This window comes from Seriola lalandi, unplaced genomic scaffold (assembly GCF_002814215.2).
Source record: "Seriola lalandi dorsalis isolate HSWRI2012SDOR001 ecotype SW California unplaced genomic scaffold, Sedor1 jcf7180002054916, whole genome shotgun sequence".
Classification (NCBI taxonomy): Eukaryota; Metazoa; Chordata; class Actinopteri; order Carangiformes; family Carangidae; genus Seriola; species Seriola lalandi.
The window spans coordinates 694,636-717,484 of NW_019525468.1; the positions used below are offsets into that span (position 1 = coordinate 694,636).

The 22,849-nt window shown below is 40.7% G+C and overlaps 1 protein-coding gene across 1 annotated transcript; it reads left to right on the forward strand.

The window, feature by feature from the left end:
* Positions 1-549: 549 nt before the first annotated feature.
* ptp4a2b (protein tyrosine phosphatase 4A2b) lies at positions 550-19,285 on the forward strand. The gene is made up of 7 exons (XM_023431093.2): positions 550-690; positions 14,561-14,857; positions 15,200-15,308; positions 15,395-15,487; positions 15,582-15,712; positions 17,408-17,482; positions 18,227-19,285. Exons 2-7 carry the CDS (start codon positions 14,853-14,855, stop codon positions 18,336-18,338), a joined length of 525 nt encoding a protein of 174 aa, XP_023286861.1. The 5' UTR covers positions 550-690; positions 14,561-14,852; the 3' UTR covers positions 18,339-19,285.
* Positions 19,286-22,849: the final 3,564 nt, after the last annotated feature.

The following is a 22,849-nucleotide window of genomic DNA, read 5'->3' on the forward strand; positions in this document are numbered from 1 at the left end:
ATAGTGTACGCTTATTTCATGGATGTATTATAAGACCTTTTCTGGAACTGTCGTCACTATGGTGAGCTGTCATCACGCACCCGGATTCTTCTTACGTCGTACTGACGCCAGACCCTCCATGCTGCATTCGGGTGATCTCGGTAAACTCGAACATCTTGTCAAACTACTTGAGAATACGAGTTGACGAGCGTGCATGTGCTTTTGTAGAGAAAAATATCAGCAAACGTTGCAAACAACCTCACACACAATTCGGAGAAAGACAATGTCGTCGGAAACATCTGGAGAATGTTTATTCATTTCTTTGTTTTACTGGAAATGTATTGCCTGTGGTCACATTAGCCTGCATCTCGCTGTGTGTGCGTTGTAAAAAAAAAAAAATACAAATTAACAATTACACATTCAAAGAAATTAAAGTTGCTCTTACAAATGAACATTTCACAGTAAAATTTCTCTAGTTTCCTACGGTGTTACCTTGCCAACAACTTGGGCCGCCTTGAAAGTCACATTTCCGACAGCGCCTGAGGGTGTCGGCAAACTGAGGAGGCTCCTCCTCAACAACAGTTCCGACCTCCGACGAGAACTCAAGCTGCCACATTGAAGAGGAACAAAAAGGCGACCTGACAGCGCTTTCTGCACTCCCTCCACTTTCTCCGGGGTAGTCACGGGATTTCAATGTTCAGCTTGCTCTTTGTAAGTAGCTAATAACCCAACTAACTGAGAACTGACCTGTAGAAACTTGTCTCTGATACGATCATACACGATAGCAACACCACAGACCCGCTAGTGCCCGATTAAAAGTTGGGTTACATATTGTTGGATGTATGGTGATTAGCATAACACAGGGCAGCTAAAGTAAATTTCATGAGAGTCTGAGAGTCATCTGAGTAGTTGGACCAGTGTGTAGCCACGTTAACGTTAGCTCGCTGAGTAAAGCTTGGACGGTGGAGTGTTGGCTACGTACACTGTTAAATTGTGTTAACGTTTATTAATAACGATCATCATTGTTTTTGCTAATTGCTATCACCCAGCCTCATGTTAGTTGACTCTAATTTAGTGAGTGTTGACGTCTGGGCTGGTTACTAAATGTTGTTGGGAAATGCAAAGTACGGAGCTGAGCTAACCAGCTAGCTAATGTAGCTATGTTAGCTTGCTATCAGGGCTAAGGCTATTTCCTAGAAGGAGAAGAAGCATACGAAAAATCTTTAACGTTGCGAGCATTAGGTTATATCACCATGTTCCAGCTGGCTTTTATTGTTATTTTGGAACACGGCACATTAGGTGTCGTATTATCCCATGTTATTGTCCAAATTGTACGTCGACTGCAATTTCATAAAATAAGAGCTGGCGTTACCCGTAGCTGTACAATGAGCCCTGGGTATATCAGTATAGGTAGCATTTCTCTTGGACAACATCTAGCTTAACGTTAACGAATGCTTTGGTTAACATTTTAACAGCTGTCTTGGCTAACGTTCATGCCAATGGCTTCACGTGGGTGTTTAAAGTATAACCTGTGCTTGTTATTTTCGGTATTTTCATCTTATCTTGGTGTTAGGCGGTGAGGTCTCGACAGGCTTCGGTAGGTGGGAAAAGCTTGGCTAAAGGTAGATGGCGACTGAGCAATCTGCTTTCCGCCCTTTGTGACAAATCTTGACCCACAGTATGGTTGACCCATTTATATGAAGCCATATGCCAGGCTAACGTTAGAACAGCAAAGCAAAGTGATCGACAACCCGATATTTCCTGTCTATTGGTTGCTATGCTATCTTGGGTTTCCGCTTTTGTATTATCAACTGCTGCCTTCATTGTTAACTAGCCGGTTTGACTCAGTAAATTCGATATGCTTCCATGTGGAAATGTAGCTAACACTGGGGTTAGGTCGGTCTATAATTTAGCCTTGTCTGGTTTCCTAAAACAGAAAGCACCCAACCATTTAGCCATGTGGGCTGAAGTGAAATGAGGAAATGCACTTGGGGAGGAAGTTGACTAGAGCAGCTGTGACACTAAAGGCCTCAGCACATTCCCATGCCTCTCAGTTTTCAATTTATGACCTTCCAATGGTTTCAGCCTCCACTTTGGTAGTAAATTCTAGTGGCTAGCTAATACAAAAGAAGAGCATTGATCACACCTACCAACATGGGCGTATGAGTCAATGCTTAACTGGTGTAACAGGTAAGCTAATTATACATTCCTGCTTATGAGTCACTGCAAGGTGACCTAATTCGCTTGCACAGTATAAGAGATGAGATGTCTTAATGCAATTAGTTATCAAAACAAACAGAAGCCATAACAATTTATAGTGGAAGTAATGGAAGTGATTGTTGTTGTTGTAATTCTTTAAAATAAATATTTTTAATGCAAATCTCGTAATTATACTGCTTTGAGTATTGCAAACAACAATGACATACACTTGCTTCTTAAGCCTAGGATTTCGCAACTCTTACAGAAGACTGCTCAGAGTCTTTATGCGCTATTCACATTTTATTGTGGAAGTAGGTCAGTCGTACTTGTGACCTGCTTTATATTATAGCTAATTGACACATGATGCACAGCCTAATCTAGAAATAGCATAGCTCCACTCTGTCCACTTAGAGCACAGCCTGCAGCGAAAGGCAGGCCTATACACTGGTAGGCACTCAGATACTGCACCTCAAGCCAAACTCCCATTACCTGTGGGTCCACTCTCTATGAGTAGTGTTTATTTTTGTACAGTACAAAACTGCTAGGCTAATCTGCAATTTCAGATGTGTATAAGAGACAGGTGTATAAGTGCAGCCATCCAGTCTGAACCCTGACCCTCTTCAATACTGCACCTCCTACTGCTTCTTTGGCTTTGCCTGGTGAATGTTTAAAGAGAGCACCATTGCTCTTCTCTGATCTCTTCACAAGGAACAGCAAAAATCCCTACAGGAGCACTTGTTGCTACCGTTGAGAGAATTGTTGATATGGCAACAAGCATCCCCTGATGCTGCTGTCAGAAGGCCATGTTAGTTTCCAAATGTCAGAAGAATTGATGTCGCAGTGGGACTCTGCACCTCTCGGCAAAAATGCGAGCAGACATTCTCCTGTCTGTTGATGAGTGTCGGCCTCTTGTACTGAAACGTATTTTTATCTTAGACTGTCATAGGAAGTTTGCACATTTTTTTTCCCCAAGTTGTTTTCTGTCTTGGTGAACTAGTTCTAAATTGACACTAGTGCATATTTCTGACATTTGTAGAATTAGTTTAACACACAATCCAGACGCACCTTCATACCTTTTGTCTATATAGAACTAGTTTTGCCTCAGTGGAGGTGCCTTTCAATTATTTGGCAGAATGGAAGTAATTGTGAGCTGGAATGTGGAAGGAACACCTTGTATTGTGATTGACTAATCAGCTCTATAAATGTGCAGATCTTTGCCCTACCTGATAATTTCTTGTGAAAAGTCAGTTTTATTCATGTGTTGGCCACAGGTAGAGGTGTCACTCACTGCCATGATGCATGTGTCTGTCTAGGCTGGGAGACGTCGTCCTGGAGCCGATTTGAGGATTTTGACATGAGATTATGACTTATCAAAGGAGCTCAGAGACGGCCGAATATAGTCCATCGACCCATATTCCAGATCGGTAGAAAACTTTCCTCTCCCATCTGGGGAGATGTAGTGGTATTGAAAAGCAATCAACAATCTTGATGCACATTAATGCAGACAGATATGTTAATGGAACATTAAAACACATTGGTAAAAGTGCAGGTAGGTACTTCAAGCACTTGTAGTCTGGTGAAAAGTGTCCTCTTGTCAGATTCTTTCCTTGAAATTTTGAATTTATTATGACTTTGTATCTGTGGTTGTTTTGAATGAATAAGGCTCAACAGTCATTTAGTGATCCTTTGAAAATGTTCCAATAACTTAGGTTCAAACAGTTTAATGTTTCCATCATAGAGGCTCTGACTAGGGATGTCGCAATTAAGTTTCTTTTTTCAATCCCCAATGTAAACAAGTTGTTTCATAATAGTTGAACTGTATAGGTATGGCATAAAATAATTAAGTTCCCTCTACAGTTGTAAGACAAGACGACAACAAGTGGTCCAGCTTTCCAGAAACCCTGCATCAGATCTAAACTAGCCTCTGCCTATCACAAATATAGTTGACATTTGATATTGTTTAGCCTTTGTTGAAGCATATTTTTGGCAAGAACACTTGTCCATGTTGAGAGCCTAACCTCCTTTGATTCCATTGTCAGCAGATAATCAGTTTTCCTGTGTTCTCATGCTCGATCCTTATTCAAATCATAGTCAAATGTCAGTGTTATGTCTGGCTTTGTTTCTCTTTCAAATGTAATTTTTCAGGTGCTGGTGTTTAATTTCGTGTTAAGTGTGATTAAAAGTGCAATTAGGCCACAGTGAGGAAAGAACAAGGCTTTGTTCAGATATGTTTTCCCCTTTTCATTTCCATTTCTAAGGTACTGAGCCCTGGTCTCTTTCAGCCCTTTCCAGAGACAGATCAGTCCTTGTCTCAACCTCCCCGCCCTCCCACTAAGCGCTATCGTAGGCCTTTGATCGTCACACTGTTTATCTGTACTCGCTCAGAGGCTGCAAAGCAGTGTGATAAGTGGGCTTTGCCATGTGCGAGTGCATGTGTAGGGGGAGTTCGTCTGTTCGTGGAAATAGGGGGAGTTTCATATTCTCTCACCTCCTTTCTCCAGCCTGGTTTACATGGACACAAGAGACCAGAACAACAAGTACTCCACTGGAAGATTAGCTCCTGTCCTCTGGGAGCACAGAGAGGTAACCTGTTGTGCTGAATAGGTGATAGAATGAGGATGTCCATTCATCAGGATGTCAACAACACTGAGTTGGACAATGAAAAAAAATATATTAGCATTTTGAACTTTTGATATTTTCAGCAAAATAATTAGTTTTTTGAGATTTGAGACTACAAATAATTTAACACAGTCTAATGAAGCATTAAATATAGGCTTGGCCTAGCAACACAAGAAGCACTAAAAGTCCAATAACACAGCAATATAATAAGCCCTGTTAAGGTGGACGTGTACTCGCAACAATATCACATACTGCGCTACCATCAACGCGGCATACATTAAGTAATAAGTGGATCTAATCAAGAAGATGCAAAAATAAGATTACACTACAACAGCAGTAACATCTCTGTCACATGGTTTAGCAAACTCACTTCTGACAAACCGCGGAACAGAACTTTGTAATACGCTGATGGAAAGTTTTAGGACTTTGCAAAAATGTTTGCAGGCCTTTAAATACCAACAGCGCTGAACTCAACCCAAAGAATAATTAACTCTGTAAAACTGATAGAAGAAACAGACTAAACAATCATGTTAATTTTATTGGATTGCTTTTGATATATGTATCATCTCTGTTGTAAGGTTATGTGACCCATGTGTTATTGGCTGGTAGTTCAACTGTTAAGCAGCAGGATATCGCAAAATCTTCTATCAGATTTTGGTGGATAGATGCAGGATCATAATTTTTAGCTAGCAATTGCTTTTACTGGCACATTTTTATCAGCTGTAGCTAATTAACTCTTAATTAAGTTGTGCAAAGAACAAAAAGAGTTTTGACTGGGTTCTGGTTAGTGTGTTCTCTGCAAGGCGGTGTCTATGCTACAGTATCTATATGACCAAATGGTTTCCAGAGAAACAAACACCACTGTCTACTGTTTTGATCTTTGGAATGAAAGCTAGTGAATTGTTGCTGGTAGGTAGAGTCACAAGCCTTTCTTAGAGAAACAGTCTAGTAGTTAAACTTACAGTTAACTTTAAAAGCATTATGATATTTTGAGCTTGTCAATTTAAAAAAATCTCTGTAGGTACGGCAGAGTCAGGTTATTCCCATCTGCCTTTATTTACAGCCATTCATATGCTGTTAACCCTTATTCCAACCAGCTGGCTTTAAATTGAATGTACGCTCTTTTAAACTTGAATTAGCTCTCTACTATATTTTGGGGTTTGGTCAAAGCAGAGTGCTTAGATAGGAAACTGGGCACTGATCATTTCTGCCCCACAACAGCGTTCCTTATTTAAAGACAAATTCACACCTCAATACAGCATTCCTGTAAGACATTTGTCAGTACAGTGACCATTGATGCTTTTCTCTTTTAACTCTATTCCTACTTCATAGACTTTCACTTTTGTTTTGAACAGATAAAAAGCCTGTGAACAAGGCTAGGTGAGAGATTGTGGTGAACCTACAAACCCTTCAAAGAGGTCTGCTCTGGCTGGAGGAATAACTTGTGGGCAGCCCTGAGGATTTTTGTGCATCTGTTGGGTTGTGCTGTTGCATTTATAGACGGGTCATCCTGTACCCCCAACATATTTCTAGGCTTGATCACAGTCCACCCACACATATGCTAAAACAAGAGGAATATTTGTCTCTTTACAAGCAAGTGCGAAAAGCCTTTTATAAAGTTTTTTTTAAATTTTTTTTTATGTATCCTCTGAGTGTTGCCATTTCAGTTTACATTTTGTCAGCGATGCAAGATCTTTGTGTGATTAAGTGTAAGTCTGTCACCAAACCTTTTGGCTTACAGAGTTTTAAAGGTATTTCCCAAGCACACTGCTAAATGTTTGTGGCTCTATCACCACATTTGAATTTTGGACTTAAAGTACTATTCTCTCTTCCAACATAGGGATGTCTTGCCCTGTGGTTTACTTTTGAGTCCATTTCAAAGTAGTACTACCCACAGTGGGCAGTCTGTTTATCTCGTGGGTCTGCAGCAATAACTCTGAAAAACAAGGGTTTATTATATTTCAAACCGAGACAACCACAAGCCTGAGTCAGAGTGTCTGTGCGTGGTTCTACCTTCACACAGGTAAACACAGACATGATCAGTTGTGACTCATATCCCAATTATAAGGCTCTGATTAGATGACCCGGTACAAAGGGCGGGTAGTGTATTATTTTTTCTTGTATTCACTGATTCACGTTTGTACACTGTCCATACAAGTACATATATATTGAAACTCCCGTGAAAATGCACAAAATATCCAGTTTAGACAGGCTGCACAACCACATTCACTGTACATCATATTTAGACCTGGGCAACTTGTAACTGCTCCAGTTAAGGTAGTATTTACGTAATATTTTTCAAAGATGGAGGACACACCAAATAACATGATAAATTTCACCCATTTATTTCTAATATTAACCGAATTAGTTTTTAAGCATGTGATTTTTTTTTTTTTTGATTTTTTTTTTTTTCTTAATTTTCTTAAGACAACTTGAGCTGCAACTAATAATGACTCCTGTTATCAATTAATATTTCCATAATTATTTAGTCCATGGTATGTTAAAAAAAAAATTCAATTTAATATTCTCCATGCATGTAGTGATGCCTTCAGTTTTTTTGTGTTACCCACTTAGCAGTCCGAAACCTAAAGATATAAAATTTACAATCATATACAACACAGAAAGGCAGCAAATCCTCATGTTAGAAGCTGACAAAGAGTAATTTGGATTTAGTGGTTTGGTCAGGCTGCCAGTAGTAGCAGCAGCATTCCCCACATAGCTATAATTGCGCTTTGCCGCAACCATCCCTCTTCCCCTACCTGCATGACAGGTAAAGTAAAGAAGCTGTTCTCAGAAAAGTGTTGAATGAACATGTACCAGTTCTTCCCCGATCCATGACTACATTCTTAGAAACCCATAGGTGGGCACGTTATCAGAATTCAGTCAGCAAAGCAAAAGGGCCACACAGAATCTACTGATTTCAAGTATCACTTTCAGCCTGAGGCGCTTGTTTGCAAATCCCAGGAGTGTGCAGCTCATGGGAGGCACAGCAACAGTTTGGGATCGCTGCTGGATTTCAGTTTTGCATATAAACCTCCTCTTCTCCATCTCTCAACGCTGTCTTGTCCAGGCATGCCTTGGGATTTTGGTGTCTTGCACGTTACACTAAATAAACTGGTGAGGCTCAGAAAAAGGAGTAGAAGCTTAACTAGTGTAGTTTTTTTTTGTAGGTTTGTGTGTGTGTGTGTATGTCTTTGCTTTCTTGCTTGTCTGTTTGTCTTTGTGTGTTTTCAAGTATGACTGATGGTGAATGAGGGCTGTGCACACTATTTCCTTTATGTGTGTACTGTTTGCTGAATGCTGTGGTGACCTGTCACCATACCCCACATTGACAGGCCCCTTCAGTCTTGGACTGTCTCCCGGGAATCTGCAGCGTGCATTTTTCTTTATTAAGCATGAAGTTAATTCTCTTATGTACTAAGAGCTTTGAATGTTACATTAAGAGCTTTTTCAGACCTCTAAGATGCAAAATACTTCAGTTAAAAGCAGAATTTGTTTGGTAGATGTTACTCAAGGTTTGCTTTTGTATGTGACCTGTGGACTGATTGTGCAACAGGCGTTCATGGCAACAGAGTAATGCCAACTACGTCACACTTGCAAACACTGAAAACTTAAAGACACTTTTCATTTTAATGCCTGTTACTTCGGTCCAGCTGACATGCAAAGAAAGATGAAAACAAGTGTGTGGTGGGTGTGTGGCATTTCCCAGTGCAGCTGCACCTTCACACTAGGCTAATTTCTTGTTTTTCATAACAGTGCAGGCTTTCACATGACATGTGTTTTGTTCTGTGGTCTTTCTGCATGGACTCAGACTGTGAAAGTAAACTCATTGCATTGTGGTCTTGGTTTTCCTAATAGTTTCATGCTGTCGCTACACTGTAGTGCGGATGACTGTAGTGTGACACTTGAAACCAGTTATGATAATTAGCTTTCACTGCGTGAAATGGTTGTCCTTCATATTTGAAAGTGGACACTGCTGTTGGTTGTGGTCACCCATGCCACCTTTTAGAAGTGGACCAGAGACTGCTTGTGTGGCCAACACCCAAGTTTGACACCAACTTTCACACTTAACTCAATGTTCCTCAGTCAGCGCAAGTGCCCTCGGGCCCTCAAGAACCTCCCCTGTTGGCCCATGTGTGAAAAACACCCCAGAAGTTGGGGTGTGTGTGTCAACAGGGCTTTTCTTATAAAGTTGGCCTCTGCTCAACTTTTCTCTGTCACTAAGCTATCTCAACCTGCCGCTGCTTTTTCTCTGCATATCCCAGCACTTGTTTGAAATGAATAAAAGGTTCCTTCATCCATTGTTGCTGTGAGCAGAGTTGGATTGAGCACAGCTCCAGTTTGAGGTGAAATCCACCCACCCAGCCTATCAACAGCATTGACGTCACTGCAAATAACCAGCTGGACCTATGTTTTATCTCAGACATAGTCACTGCCAAGCTCTTGGATTGACTGTAGTTTTTTTGCTTTTACTGTCTTTTACTTTCTTTTTTACTTGTTTAATTTTGCTTATCCATTATGTCCTCTTGAAGGTTTTTCTCTTACCAGCTTTCTTTGTTACTATTCCTTTGTCCCCGACCTCCTTGACATTACCAAGCCTATCAGTTATCTCTTATTTGGCACTCACAGAGGCCACAGGAATGGAGACATGCTTCTGTGACACTTGGCCCCATTTCTGTTCCCACCGATTTATGGTTTCTGTAAGTTTAAATGCAGCTGTCAGTGTTTCCTACTGACTCTCCTTGGAGAGTTTGAGATCAGGCACTTAAAAGAAAAAACATTTCTCTGACACCTTGTATTTATGTACGTGTGTATTTTTGTTTATGAAAGCGTGGAGGATGAGTAAGTAGTCTAAATGAGACACTAAAAGGAGAAGTGTGTGCTGTGGGTGTAGCAAGCAGGTGGTATCTGGGGCAAGTGTATCTGCGCTATTATTTTTCTTGGGCCGTCCATGCTGCTTTCAGTGCAAGGAGAACAGGGGCTTCCTCCCTCCTCCTCTCACTGTCCATCCTGCCATGGATGACAGGCGCTCCCCCTGCTCCTTGACTTGGCTCCCACACAGCAAATTAGCCCTCCAGCTGCTTCAAGGCAGTACAGTCTGGTCATGCCCAGTCTGGCTCCAGACAAAACATCAGTGAGACTCGGGCACAACCTCAGACCACCAGACAGGGTTGGATGTAACACTAACATCTTTCACAAGGGGGGGAAGTAGATGGACTAAGACATTCCACATTTTGCATAAAGGTCTGACGTTTTGCCACCTTGCCCTTCCAGCATGTATATGTCCAGACATTTTGCTCCGTCTTTTTCTTTCTAATTTTAGAATAACACCCCTCGCCTTTGTGGCAAATGTATTGCCCCAGCCAGCTTGTGGTGGTGCAGTGATGGAGATAGGACATCTGACATCTATCAGGTGTCCACACAAGATGTGCACAGCCTCAGCTCTACAATTATAGAGTCCCATGGCAGTAAAATCCTTAACACAGTGAAAGGCTTTCAATAAGCACTCCCACTGTAGCAGTTCAGTTTCTCCCCATGCACATTAGCTGCGATAACTTTACAACTTTCACCGACAGTGTTCCAATCTTTAGCTGATATTATGAGCTTAAAACTGACATGTCTTTATAAACTGACACACTGAATCATCCTAAAATGATGAGTTAGCAGTTGTAGAATACCCATGTCCCAGTTCTCATTCTTTTGCCACTTTATCACCTGTTTAGGTTTGCGTGCCCTTTTCTGAGCCGAGATACCACTGTCCTTATCAGCTAGTACTGCTACTCTCTGCTCTCTCGCACCCCCCCCCCCTCTCTTTCCCCTTCTGTTCTTTCTCCTTAGTCACTGTAGGAGATTTCTGGGAGAGGCCAGCTGATTTGGGAAGTTCTCCCTATCATCTCAGTCAGTCCCACTCCCCACTCACTCTCCCTCCCTCCACTTGCAGCTCTACTCCAACATTAGAACATGTGATGAGGAACAGGGCACCAAGGGAGCTTTCTCTGGGCCACTGCGTGGGCCTCTGCCTTTACTCCGTGACCTTTCTCCCAGTTTAGTATATATACTTGTACATAGACACACATGCACAAAAGGCCGGATGTAACCCAGTTGTATTTTAACAGAAGTACATTAGTGTGTGTGTGTGTGTGTGTGTGTGTGTGTGTGTGTGTGTGTTTTTTTTTACATCCACAGCTGGGTAATTAATCCCACAACAACACAAGCAGGCTTTATTGGCACCTGTCACTGTAACTCCACCACCATCAACTACAGTATGATGGGTTGTGATCATGATGCTTTGGTTGTCAGTTTATACAAGAAAATGATTATTTAAGGTGGGATTGGTAATTAAAAAGGTGTTCTGACAATATAGTTAATACCATGACTGTAGAATGGAAATGATGAGTCTTATTAACAGTTTAAGTAATGGCTAGACTGATATTTTTTATGGAAAAAAAAATGAAATGACAGTTTTTGTTGTTCCATTTTGTCAAATGTGAATATTTGTTTGAATCTTCTATTATTGTAAACAACAAAACAAGCAATTTATAAATGTCAGTTCGGATTTCGGAAATTGTGAGTGGCTATCTCCTTATTTGTGGACATCTAGGACCAACTAAATAGTTGTCAATTGTTGAAATAATTGTTAGTTGCAGACAGTAAAGTGGCATGGCATTTCACCCATTCATGTTTAAGTCTAGTTTTCAAGACTTTTGTATACACTGCTTCTTGTTTCCTGTGTGGTTAAACATGTTTTTGCTTCTACAAACAGATTTGGTTCTGCATGTATGTGTGTTTGTTTTGTCCTTCCTGCATCTGTGCAGTGTGTAACTGCAGAGCGAGTTTGCAAATTTCTGAGTGATTTGCATGTATTCTCGACAGTGTTGTGATGGCAGACTGTGTGGCAGGCCAAAGTTTACTCACTTCTCTATTGAAAAGCTTACTCAAGAGGGCTAGCTTTCAGTCGTCTATTGTCGATGTCTCAATATACCTGCTTTCAGTTGACCTAATACATCAAGTCAATGTATTGTTTCTATTGTGCCCATCAGATAGGAGAAGTATGTTGTAATTTAACCTTTAAACATGATGGAGGGGAGGGTGACAACCAATACAGGTGGTCCAGTGCACACTGCATGCATTATAACTGTCGTGTTCCTTAGCCACTTCTCAGGCTTCCCACCTAACCCTGATACGCCTCAGTTCATATATGCCAGTGTTAACTTTGAAATGGTGTTTTGGTGCCTTTTGCGTCTCTTATTGGCTGCATTTAAAACACAGACTGTATGAAGTCACTGTGTACATCTGGACAACCCTCTGCAATCCAGTTGCTTTTCATCTTTTAGCATAAGCTGTCATTGTGGTGACCTTGGCGTGTCTGTTGGCTATTTCGTTCTTCAGTTTTTCCTCCATGTTTCAGTCTGTCTCAACAGTCTGCTCTCCTTTCCACTGTCCAGTTTCACAGGTGAGAAGCACATGTTGATTTCCCTCCCTCGCCCTTTGTCCATCCATTTCATCTCTCGGGGGATTAGAAGCTGATTGAAACGAGCCTTGAATGTCTGTTGCACTTTGTCCAAGCTTCAGTTGTCTGCATGCAGCAATGCCACACTGTGTTCAGCACTGCTCAGAGGTGGTAATTAAAGGCGTCACGAAGGATCTCAGCCATCACACAAGGGGAAAAAAAAAAAAAAATCAAGGCTGTTTTGAGAGCCCTTGTGGGTACTGCCAAGTATAAAAGATGGAGGGGAGGAAAAAAATTTAGAGACGAGAGTGGGTTGATGCATCTTTTTGTCAGTGGTTCTGAGGTTGGCAGTTAACTGAGAGGGTAAGTGACAGTGGGTTAGTGAGTGGGAGCAAGAGGAAGAAGGAAAGAGTTGGTGTCGTTTTGAGTGACTTTTGTAAAATGAAAAGGTTTATACTGTCATGCAGTTAAGTTAAATATCCTGAGTAAATTGACGGAGTGAAATAGGAATGGAGAGAGTACAGAGAGTCTAGTGTCAGTCTCAAGGAGGTGAAAAGAGGGAGCGTGGGACTGAAATACTTAGGCTGTTTGAAGCTTTGCCCACCCTGTAATCCTCACCTTGTGACTACTGCCTGTGACACGGTGCTAAAGTCCAAGCCCTTTCTCTCTGTTTCCCTCCTACTATCGTTTATACATGGTCGGCGTAGTGACAGGCAGCTCTCGTCATCCACTCTCCCGCTACTCTCCTTCCTTCCTCCCCCTTCCTTTCCTACCTCCCTCCTATGTTGCCCTGAGACGGGTTCCAGCCAGTCTGTGGCGGCTGAGTTTAGACCGTCATGGACTTGGCAGAGTTTGACTGCTCCCTGGCTGGTTACAGACTAGACATTACCTGTTCTGTAAGACACCCTTGTGTGCTTATGTGTTCACTCCATACTGTGCATATTATTAGTTTCCATTTTGGGGACAGGTGGTGAATTGACAAAGTGATGTAATCCAAAGGTGTAGTCAGTTCACAGCACTGTGGCTGCAAGGTAGAAACTGTCATGATGGTACTATTTTAAGTTTCTGAGCCTAGTTTTATATATCCAGAAAGCTGAATTTCCTAAATCAAGGGGTCTAATCAAACCTGCAGCTTTGAGCATACTGCAGATTATGTTTCAGTCAATCAAGACTTGAGTAAATACAAGTTGGCAAAAGGATTGTTGAAATCAAAATTAAATTATGTTGAAAGATGAGGGAAGAGTGCAAAGATTTGAAAAAAACTTTTCATTGCAATTTTTTGACCAATATTGGGATTTGAATTGCAATAATTTTCTAAAAATTTAACTCAAGAAATTTGTTTAGTATTTATGGCATATTAAAAGTGTCAAGCATAATCAGAAACTTGCTGTGTGTCTACTATAATAGGGTCATATGAAATAATCCAGTTACTGTTGTCAATGTCCTCCCATGGTTCAAATGAATCAGTCAGAGAAAAGCCAAACTCCAAATAAACTTGGTGTTCTTTGGGGAAAAAAACGGACAAATTTTGTCCCACATTTATTAAGATATCACATTTATTGTATAATTAACATTACTCAAGAATATTTAAATATAATCGTGACAAATTCTATTAATTAACAGCTGCAAATTTGGCGAGCTATGTTAGTAATGACAAAGTGCTGGTAGGTCACATCTGACAGTGTTTTCACACCTAACCCATACAACCCAACGTTACTGTTGACAGGTCTTTACTGTAACTGCTTAAGCTAATGTTATTACTTCCGACAACTCTGTTCATTAGCTGTCTTACCATTTACTTGACAAATACCAAGCGACCTGCTAGCTACCTAACCCAAAGTGACACATGGCAATCATCCAGAGTGTTCCATGTATGAAAAGGCTTCCTGATCTGTTGGTCCTTTATGAATAGCAAAAAGACACGTCTCTCTTCATCAACAAACCTATTATTGGTCATTTGTAAATGTACACCAGCATACAGAGAGCATATTTACCAGACAACAGGCAACACTTCTTTTTTTAAAATTTTTTTTTTATTTGCTAGCACACAAAATTAATGTTGATGAACTACAATTTACCAGTTGTCATTTTTTTACCTGGTGAAATTGCTGGCTCAAATGTGCCGTTTTAAGACACTGGTGGTTATGCAATTAAAATAATGGCTCTTCCAATTTGAAAGTCGTTAAAATCCTAACTTTGATTTATTAAAAAAAAAAAAAAAAAGCATATAATAGTTTAGGTCTGGGTGTGTGTGTGTGTTATTACAATTAAAAATGGTATATACTCAGTCTGTTCTTTCTCCTCTCTTCACAGGGTTTCTGTGTTAACTTGAGCCGTACCTATATGGCGTGTGTGAGCGGAGAATTTTGCCAGGCACAGCACCTCACCTCTGTGGAGAAGTGAATCGGCCGCCCCCTGAGGGACTACGCTACCCAGAAACCCCCCTGACTGCCAGCACATTAGGAACTGCAGACTCTTCTTCCAAAGGCCCCCCTGGGATATTGCGTAGTCCTTGGCCCGACTGCCCTGCCCTGTCCCAACCAATACGAAAAATCTTTGCATTCTACTTTCTCCTTGAACAGCCAATCACAAACAGCTCTCCTGAATGGGGTAAACTGATTGGATGACTCCTGGATAGTTTCTCCATCTTTTTTTCTTTTTTTTTTTTTTATTCTTTTAAATTTTTGGTTTTGTATTAATTCATTTTTCTCTTTTTTTTTTTACATCTCGGAGTACTGTGGACTAGTTTATCCTTTTTGTTACCCTTCTCTGTGTACATCATCCCATAGCTGAACACTTGTTGTCCTCCTGACCCATCTTTGTCCACGTGTTGTCATTTTTATTTATTCTACCCTTTCCTCAATACATAAATCTCCTAGCAGTCTTTGCTGACTTCTGAGCCAAAAGTCGCTTTTGTTTTGTAAGAGTATTGTATTGTAATTGTTTTTTAAGCCGTCTCGCCAACATGAACCGCCCCGCTGCAGTCGAGATTGCCTACGAGTGCATGAGGTTCCTCATCACCCACAACCCCACCAATGCCACGCTTAACAAGTTCACCGAGGTATGACCTCATCTGTCTGTTTGTATCTCTGTGCGTCCTTTTGTAAGTCCTCTACCTAAACTCCTGTCTCTTTTGACATCTGCCAGGAGCTGAAAAAGTTTGAGGTGAACACACTGGTGAGAGTTTGTGATGCCACCTACGATAAGGCTCCCGTAGAGAAGGAGGGGATTCAGGTCCTGGTAAGAGTTGACTCACAGCCACATTTGCAGCAGCCTTACTTATTTTACATTAATCCCTCCCAATTTATATTTTTTGTACTTTTGTCTGCTGTAGGACTGGCCCTTCGATGATGGTGCCCCTCCTCCCACCCAGATTGTGGACGACTGGCTCAAGCTGCTCAACACCAAGTTTCGAGAGGAGCCTGGCTGCTGCATCGCTGTGCACTGTGTGGCAGGGCTTGGCCGGTGAGTGGCAAGCTGTGTTTGTTTGTCCAGGGATGTGACAATAACTCAGAAGGCAGAGCTGACTATTTTGTCTCATCTTTTGACTGTTGTATTGTTTACTGTTGCTAAAACCTCTGCTACTAACAGTTCTGAGTCATGAAAGATACATTGACTGTAATATGGATCAGGTAGGGACATGAAATACATGATTGGACACAACAAAAGAGGTGGGCGGTGGCAGGTGTGTGGATGTGTTATCCACAGATGTTTTTTGGAGGTTGGAAACTGTAAACTTCTCCCTGGTGTAATGCATCCCATTTGAACTAACCTCTCAACCTCAGGGTACACCAGGGTCTGCTTTATCTCCACTAGAACAAAGAGTCCAAGGAGATGTGTGCCACCTGTAGGAGTCGGCACACACAAGGCCACAAAAAGCAATAATTAATCAAATGTTACAGGTGTCTAAATAAGTATGTTTTCTCCTAATCTTCCAGTCTTTAACTGTCTTCTGACCCTTCCTCCTCCTTGTAACACTTGTTGCTCCTTCAGCATTGGTCACACAGTTAAGGCTGGCTTGACTAAATGTGCTACATTGTACCTATATTTCCTGTTCTTCTGTATCTAATCTTAAAAACCAATGATTCATTCAGTATCTTGAATGGTCATCCTCTCTTCCTGCTCCTGTTAATGCTCTGTAAATAGATCAGCTGGTTAAGTTACTGTATCTGTCATCTGTGACGACAGTGTGTTGCAGTTGCTTCTGCAGGCTTGGAAAGGGAAGGCAATTACATTTGCATGTGATCTGACTGTTGGTCATGAGGTTGCACAGGCGATGTGGAGATATGCCTAGTCATATTCACAGGCCAATGTGACAGTGAATTTACAAATGAGTTATGCAGAATAAACAACATAAGTGTGAAAACAGAAGACAGAAGCACATGACGTGGGCAAGCTGCTGTGAAAATGTCTTTCCTGACCACAGACGCACAATAAGCCAATCAGTTCTCAATGGCTTCCAGCATTTAGCATTGCTGTGGCATTCGGGAGGTTGTATAATTACAAGTGTTGGTTGGACTGGCATTTTCTGAATCCATCTCCTCTTCTTCCCTGTCCGGTGTTTATTGCAGTCATCCTGGTTTTCCATCGCCGTACGGTCTCATCTGCTTTACACCAGTCAATATTCTCTTAAGACCCTCAGTGTGGGAGGCTGCAGCTATTTGCCTTGTTGTTGTTGTTGTTTGTCTTTTTTAAACAATATGCACTGTTTTTCTTCTTCTCATTTTCTCTCTATCCTTTCTTTCTCACATACTGTCCCTCAAGAATTTTGTGTGAGAAAAGCCACTCAAGGAAATGCTCTGTCAGCACTGGATTTGACCTGCCAAGTTGTCTACAAAGTTTTTATATTTATTTTTTCCCCCTCACTCTATCTCCTCTGGTGATAAAGGAGAAGGTTGTCTTACTGTAACTTATCAGAGTTATGTGTGTGAGGCTCAGGGTGTGAGCACAGGGCCCCAGCAGGGCAACGGTGAACTTGTGCACCCCTGTTGATTTCCCAGGCCTGTTTCCCAGATTTAAGCACCCCCCACCCCTACCCCTCCACAATATTACTATGGAACCGTGTGAACCTTGGCATTTAATCTTCTCTTCTCCTTCTCTCCTTCTTTGATTCTCTCACTGTCTCCTTGAACTGGTCTACTGGATTTCTTTACCTCTCAGAGCTCCAGTCTTGGTGGCCTTAGCCCTCATTGAGTGTGGGATGAAGTATGAAGATGCTGTGCAGTTCATAAGGCAGTAAGTACCCTCCCTACTTTTCAGCTTTAAGGTTTAAATAAAAAGTTTAGCATTAAGTCAGTAAATGGTGCATAAATAGAAACAGGGTGCATGTGACAAAAGCAACTGGCCCAGCCAAAGATTGACATTGTTCATGAGGTTATTCCTTTTGTTGACAACTTATTAATTAATTAACAATTTAACAGTAATTCCAGAGTCTGCTACTTAAGAGTCTTTAGATTTGTTTCTAGAGTCTGGTAGTCCCGCTAGAAACAAAGCTGTACCTTGGAAGATGTCTGTTGTTAGAGGAATCCTTGCAGAGACTCCAGGAAGTTGCTGCTCCCAGCCAAGAAATAGTCTGGCACATAAACCTCCTGTGAAACCAGCAAATTGTCGTTTTTACACTTCAGTTTTAGTACAGATTAGACAAACAAGTTATAATGTGTTAATTAGTGAGTTTAAGGTGCTGGCAGGTGGATTTTGTTGCCTTTGGAGAGAGCCAGGCTAGCTGTTTCCCCTTGTTGCCAGTCTTTGTTCTAAGCTAAGCTAACTGGCTGCTAACTGTAGCCTTGTATTTAAAAGGTAAGAGTGGTATTGATCCTCATCTAACTCTCTGCCAGCAAATACAAGTGAGTGCATTTCCCAAAAATGCTGAACTAATTCTTTGATCACTACAGTAAAGACAGTGTGTTGAGTGTAGTGCGGTCTATTGTGGATAGCATTGTTTTAATCATCTGTCCCCCTTTTTTCCTATGCTTTTCACAGGAAGAGACGTGGAGCCTTCAACTCCAAACAGCTTCTTTACCTCGAGAAATACAGACCCAAAATGCGTCTGCGGTTCAAGGATACCAACGGCCACAACTGCTGTGTGCAGTAGGCTGCCTGTCAGTGCATCTTTCTTATGCGCATCTAGTGGGGAATCTTCCAACAAGGGGAGATTAAAAAAAAGAAAAAAAAAATGGAGAGTGCTATCAATAATTATTGTGATGATTTGTTAACACTGAGTCATGGTTAATTGATCAGAGAGCAAGCGAGTGATGGAAAGAATGAATCCAGATCTGGGGATCCACCAGCTGAACCAATGAATGGAAGGTCAAAGCACACAGATTGGCCCGCCTCCCGGTTATACTGTACAACCACGGGCCAGAATTCTTTCAACTTGAGTCCATCCTGTGTTTTTTTTTTTTTTTTTTTTTTCTTTTTCTTTTTTTGCACAAAAACTCAAAGGTTCACCTGAAAATGCAGTAATGTTTTTCTTTTACCCTTCACTTGCTTAAAGTCACTTTCAGTTTAGGGGCTCACTGAGTTTGAATATGTCTGCAATATTTATTCACAAGATATGCTATGTGTGACAGTTATGCGTTTGGCAGGGGCAAGGACACTTTGTTATCCAATAGTTTTTTTTGTTTGTTTGTTTTTGTTTTTTTTATTAGCCTTCAAGAGCCATGTCTTTCTTTTTTTTTTTTTCTTTTTTTAAATCTTGTTGGAGTGCAATAATCAGTCCACCTCAGATAAGCCCACCAAACCTTGCTGAGCATCCTACACACATGCACACATACACATACACTCTCATCCAGGCAGTTAAACAGGAAAAAAAACTTAACTCCTACAACAGGTACTTCTCCTGCGTTCATTCATTCTCCCTAAGGGGGCTACAATAGGACTTCCCCAAATATGCATATTTTAACTCATACACAAAGATCCAATCTGAAAGACAAGGTGGAGCAGAATGAAAATGGTCAGTTTTTTATCATTGTACCCATTTTGAAAACATCCCCAATTCGTATTGGTTCTTACAAGATAAATAAATTGAAATAAAAAGCATACATGTCTTTTGTGTCTCATTTGCACACATTTTAGTGGTACACAAGAAGTTGGACTCCACGCCCATTAACAAAAAATGAATATTGCTGGATATATAGCTATAAACCTTACGTGTCTGTGCTAGCGGATGCTTTTTATATTTTAGTTGAAATATTTTTGTAAGGCTTTCTATACAGTGTTACATTCATAAAAAGGCCTCAACAAAAAGGAATTTTCATCCTGTGTTTGAAAATTAGTTAAAATGTTCTCACCTTGCACTAGGTGATAAACACACTAAGTGTTTCCCCGACACTGCTCATTGTCAAAGGCTGCCCTACATATCCTTTCCCCAGTGGAGAGTGAGTCAGCACCATGTGGAATGCACAGGACAGGGTTGTACTGAGAAATGACTCACAACCTCAGCTGGTAATCACAACTACAGCCATTACCTGAACCAATTGAACGTGCCCCCTCTGCTGTTCAAATCCCGTCATGACGAATGCAAGTCAGAAAGCACATGTTGACAATGGGTACTAAAATATACTAAAAGGTAAGATTGACAGCACAGTTATGTAGAAACAGAGACCAGACACAGTAAGTAATTGGAAGCTGCTACAAAATGATCAGTCATCCCAGTTACTCTAAAAGAAGCCTTAAATTTATCCAGCTCATGTCTTTTGGGATATAGTTGTGTTTTGAGTTACAGCTGGCTAAGTAACAAATTCAAAGGAAGGTGTAATTATAGACTTACAGTACATGAACAACAACTGATACACTTCTTAGTACATTGCAGACCGCCGCTGTGCCATGCTCCCCACCAACATGTGGCACTAAGAGCAAACAGGGTTTTAGTGGTGCTGTAATCGATGAAGCCCAGTAGATAAATGACTCACCATGTTGTAATTGCTGGGTAAGATAATGATCAAAGCCATTAACATGTGCAATGGGTTACTAGCCCAAGACAAGGCAGTGGCCTGCTGAGTTTCTTACCTGGCAGGTAAAGAAGACTCATCTTAATGAGAAGTCCACCATCTTGGCCATCTTGGCTATCTGACTTGGGAAAATCTGCCTTAGAATCATTCCTCTCTGCAATAAGGAAATAATATTTGCAGTTAGGCTGATTTCAAAGATCACATTTATAAAGATGGATCACAGGCACCACAGTTTTTCAGGGCCACTTATATTCCATGACTCAGTGAAGTTGGTCGCCATGGATACCATTGAGCACCATAACCAACACTTTTTATCTGTGCAAAAATAATAATAATACACTCAGGTTACCTTGACTTGAAGTTGGTCACATCTGAGGGACGCCCACACAGATGCTCAAACTCCATACATCTAGTGGATATGAACCCAAGACCGTAGTGCTGTGAGATGAAAGTATCAAAGTATCAACCATTGTTATCGATACATGTAACACAATAATGATGAATTAATGTTTATAATCTGTCTCTATATTTCTTGTATAAAGGACTATGATAAATATATTAGCTTTCTCTAAGTAAATATAGGACATCAAATTTTGATACTCCTTTATCACAGCAGACATTTTCAGGCAAGCACAGGCATAACAATGACAGCATTTCATTTAGCTGCTTCAGTTTCTGGCTTTTTGGACGTGGACGCAGTGGCATAATCAAACAGAATGAATGTTAATGTTAGTAAATATTACAAGTCCAAAATGTCTGCTGTAATAGCCTACAGATAAACAATATCATTAATACATCCTGTTGGCATCATCGTTCAAGACCAAAGTTTATTCTCCTTCCTAACTTGAAGTTCATCAAGTCATTTTTTGCAATGATACATATCTACATATCTACATACATATAATAAATATATGCTTTCAAATACCAACATGACTTTGATAAAGCCTGCATGGTGCTGGATAACACTTGTAAACATTTTAATACCTTTCTACATTCAAAGACTATCCAAATGCAACTCAAAACTAAAACCTTTTTGTCCAAGTTGTCCATCTGTTTTTAGACCAAAAAAGATGGCAGCCAGAATGTAACAAATCTCCTTGCTCCTTTTAGATAGATAGATACTTTATTTATTCCATACGGGAATTTTGCGTGATTCAGGGAAAATATGGGATTAACATAAATAAATTATCACCAGAAGAAATATTTATTTTAGTTATACAAAAAGATACTCCATATGAGTTATGTCACTTCCTGCAGCCATCTTGGAAAATACTAACTATTTCGTCGGCGCCACCTCACCTGCCATTTTTTTTGTTCTTGCCCGACAGAAGAATCCTAACGTCGGCTTAAATTTATCTGAAACCGAATTAGTATTATTCGTAGTATTAGTATCATTAAATAAAAGAACTTGGCATAAGTATCAAAATCGTTTGAACGTTCTCTATTAAACAATTTAATGCTTTGCCACCTTAAATTAACAGTAGAGCAGCAGCAGTGCTCTTTTAGCAGAACGCATAGCTAACCACCTGCACCGGTGCTAACATTGGTACCATAATACATCCATGATTGATACATGGAAATTGACATTTTGAAGACGAGGAGACCCACTACTTGCAACTACCTGTCGCCCCACACAGTGCTAGCAGAGGATTGTAGGATTTTCCATTCAAAAGTAATCTGCACGGACTTATTAAAGTTTCTGCTGTTTGAAACCAGCAAGTACCTGTGAATGTAAGTCGGAGACTCAGACAGGTACAGCGACATTTTCGACACAATGGACATAACTTCTACAAAGAGGAGGCGGACTTATGCGACGCCGCAGGAGACTCACACAGTCCAAAAGTTCGGCGCATGGTTTCGATCTGGTCCAAGAGAAGTTGAATCAACAAACAGTAAGTGTAACTTCATTTTTATGAGCTGTGTTGTGGTGTGTTGGCCGCCGGGCCGGGCTATCTCTCGAATATGTGTCTTTTTAAGCCTGATGCTGTAATTGATTTGCTTGGCCAAGGGGGCTCGTGTGTATAAATGTCTGGATTTGGGTGATTATTAGTGTCATGTGGTACATGTTAGGCCTGAGGCATTTATATATTTTTAGTTTGATTGAGTAAATGCGCTATTGATTTGCCTGTATAATTGTTCAGAAATCTCATTTATAGAATAAGTATGGTAAAGTGGAAGATAGTTAAATGGGGGATGTGTGGAGTTGTATGTAAAAAATTCATTTATTAAACTGGAGCAGCTCTGGATCTCAGAACCTGATTCTAAAGACTAAATCTGATCATCACAGCCTTCATGAAGGCAGGTTTTATCGCAGGACTGTTGGACTTTTTTTTTCTTAGCTACATGTTCCTGGCAAGTGTAGGTCCAGGGTCTTAGTGGCATTTGTTCAGATCATTATAACACTTGAGGCATCTCCTCTCTGCATCTATATGAACAAGAAACGTGTTTAAACTGTGTCTACATGTCTCCATGGCTGAGATTGGCAGTGTGTAATATTAAACCTTATGCTTGAAGCTTGGGATGATTTCATTTTAAGAGTCATTAAACTGGCAGATAAATTTATACATGAGATTTCTTAGAACGGTTTGTGACTCCTGCGGCCATAAACATGTCACTTGCATTACAACATCTAATCTCTTCAGTAATATCCTCA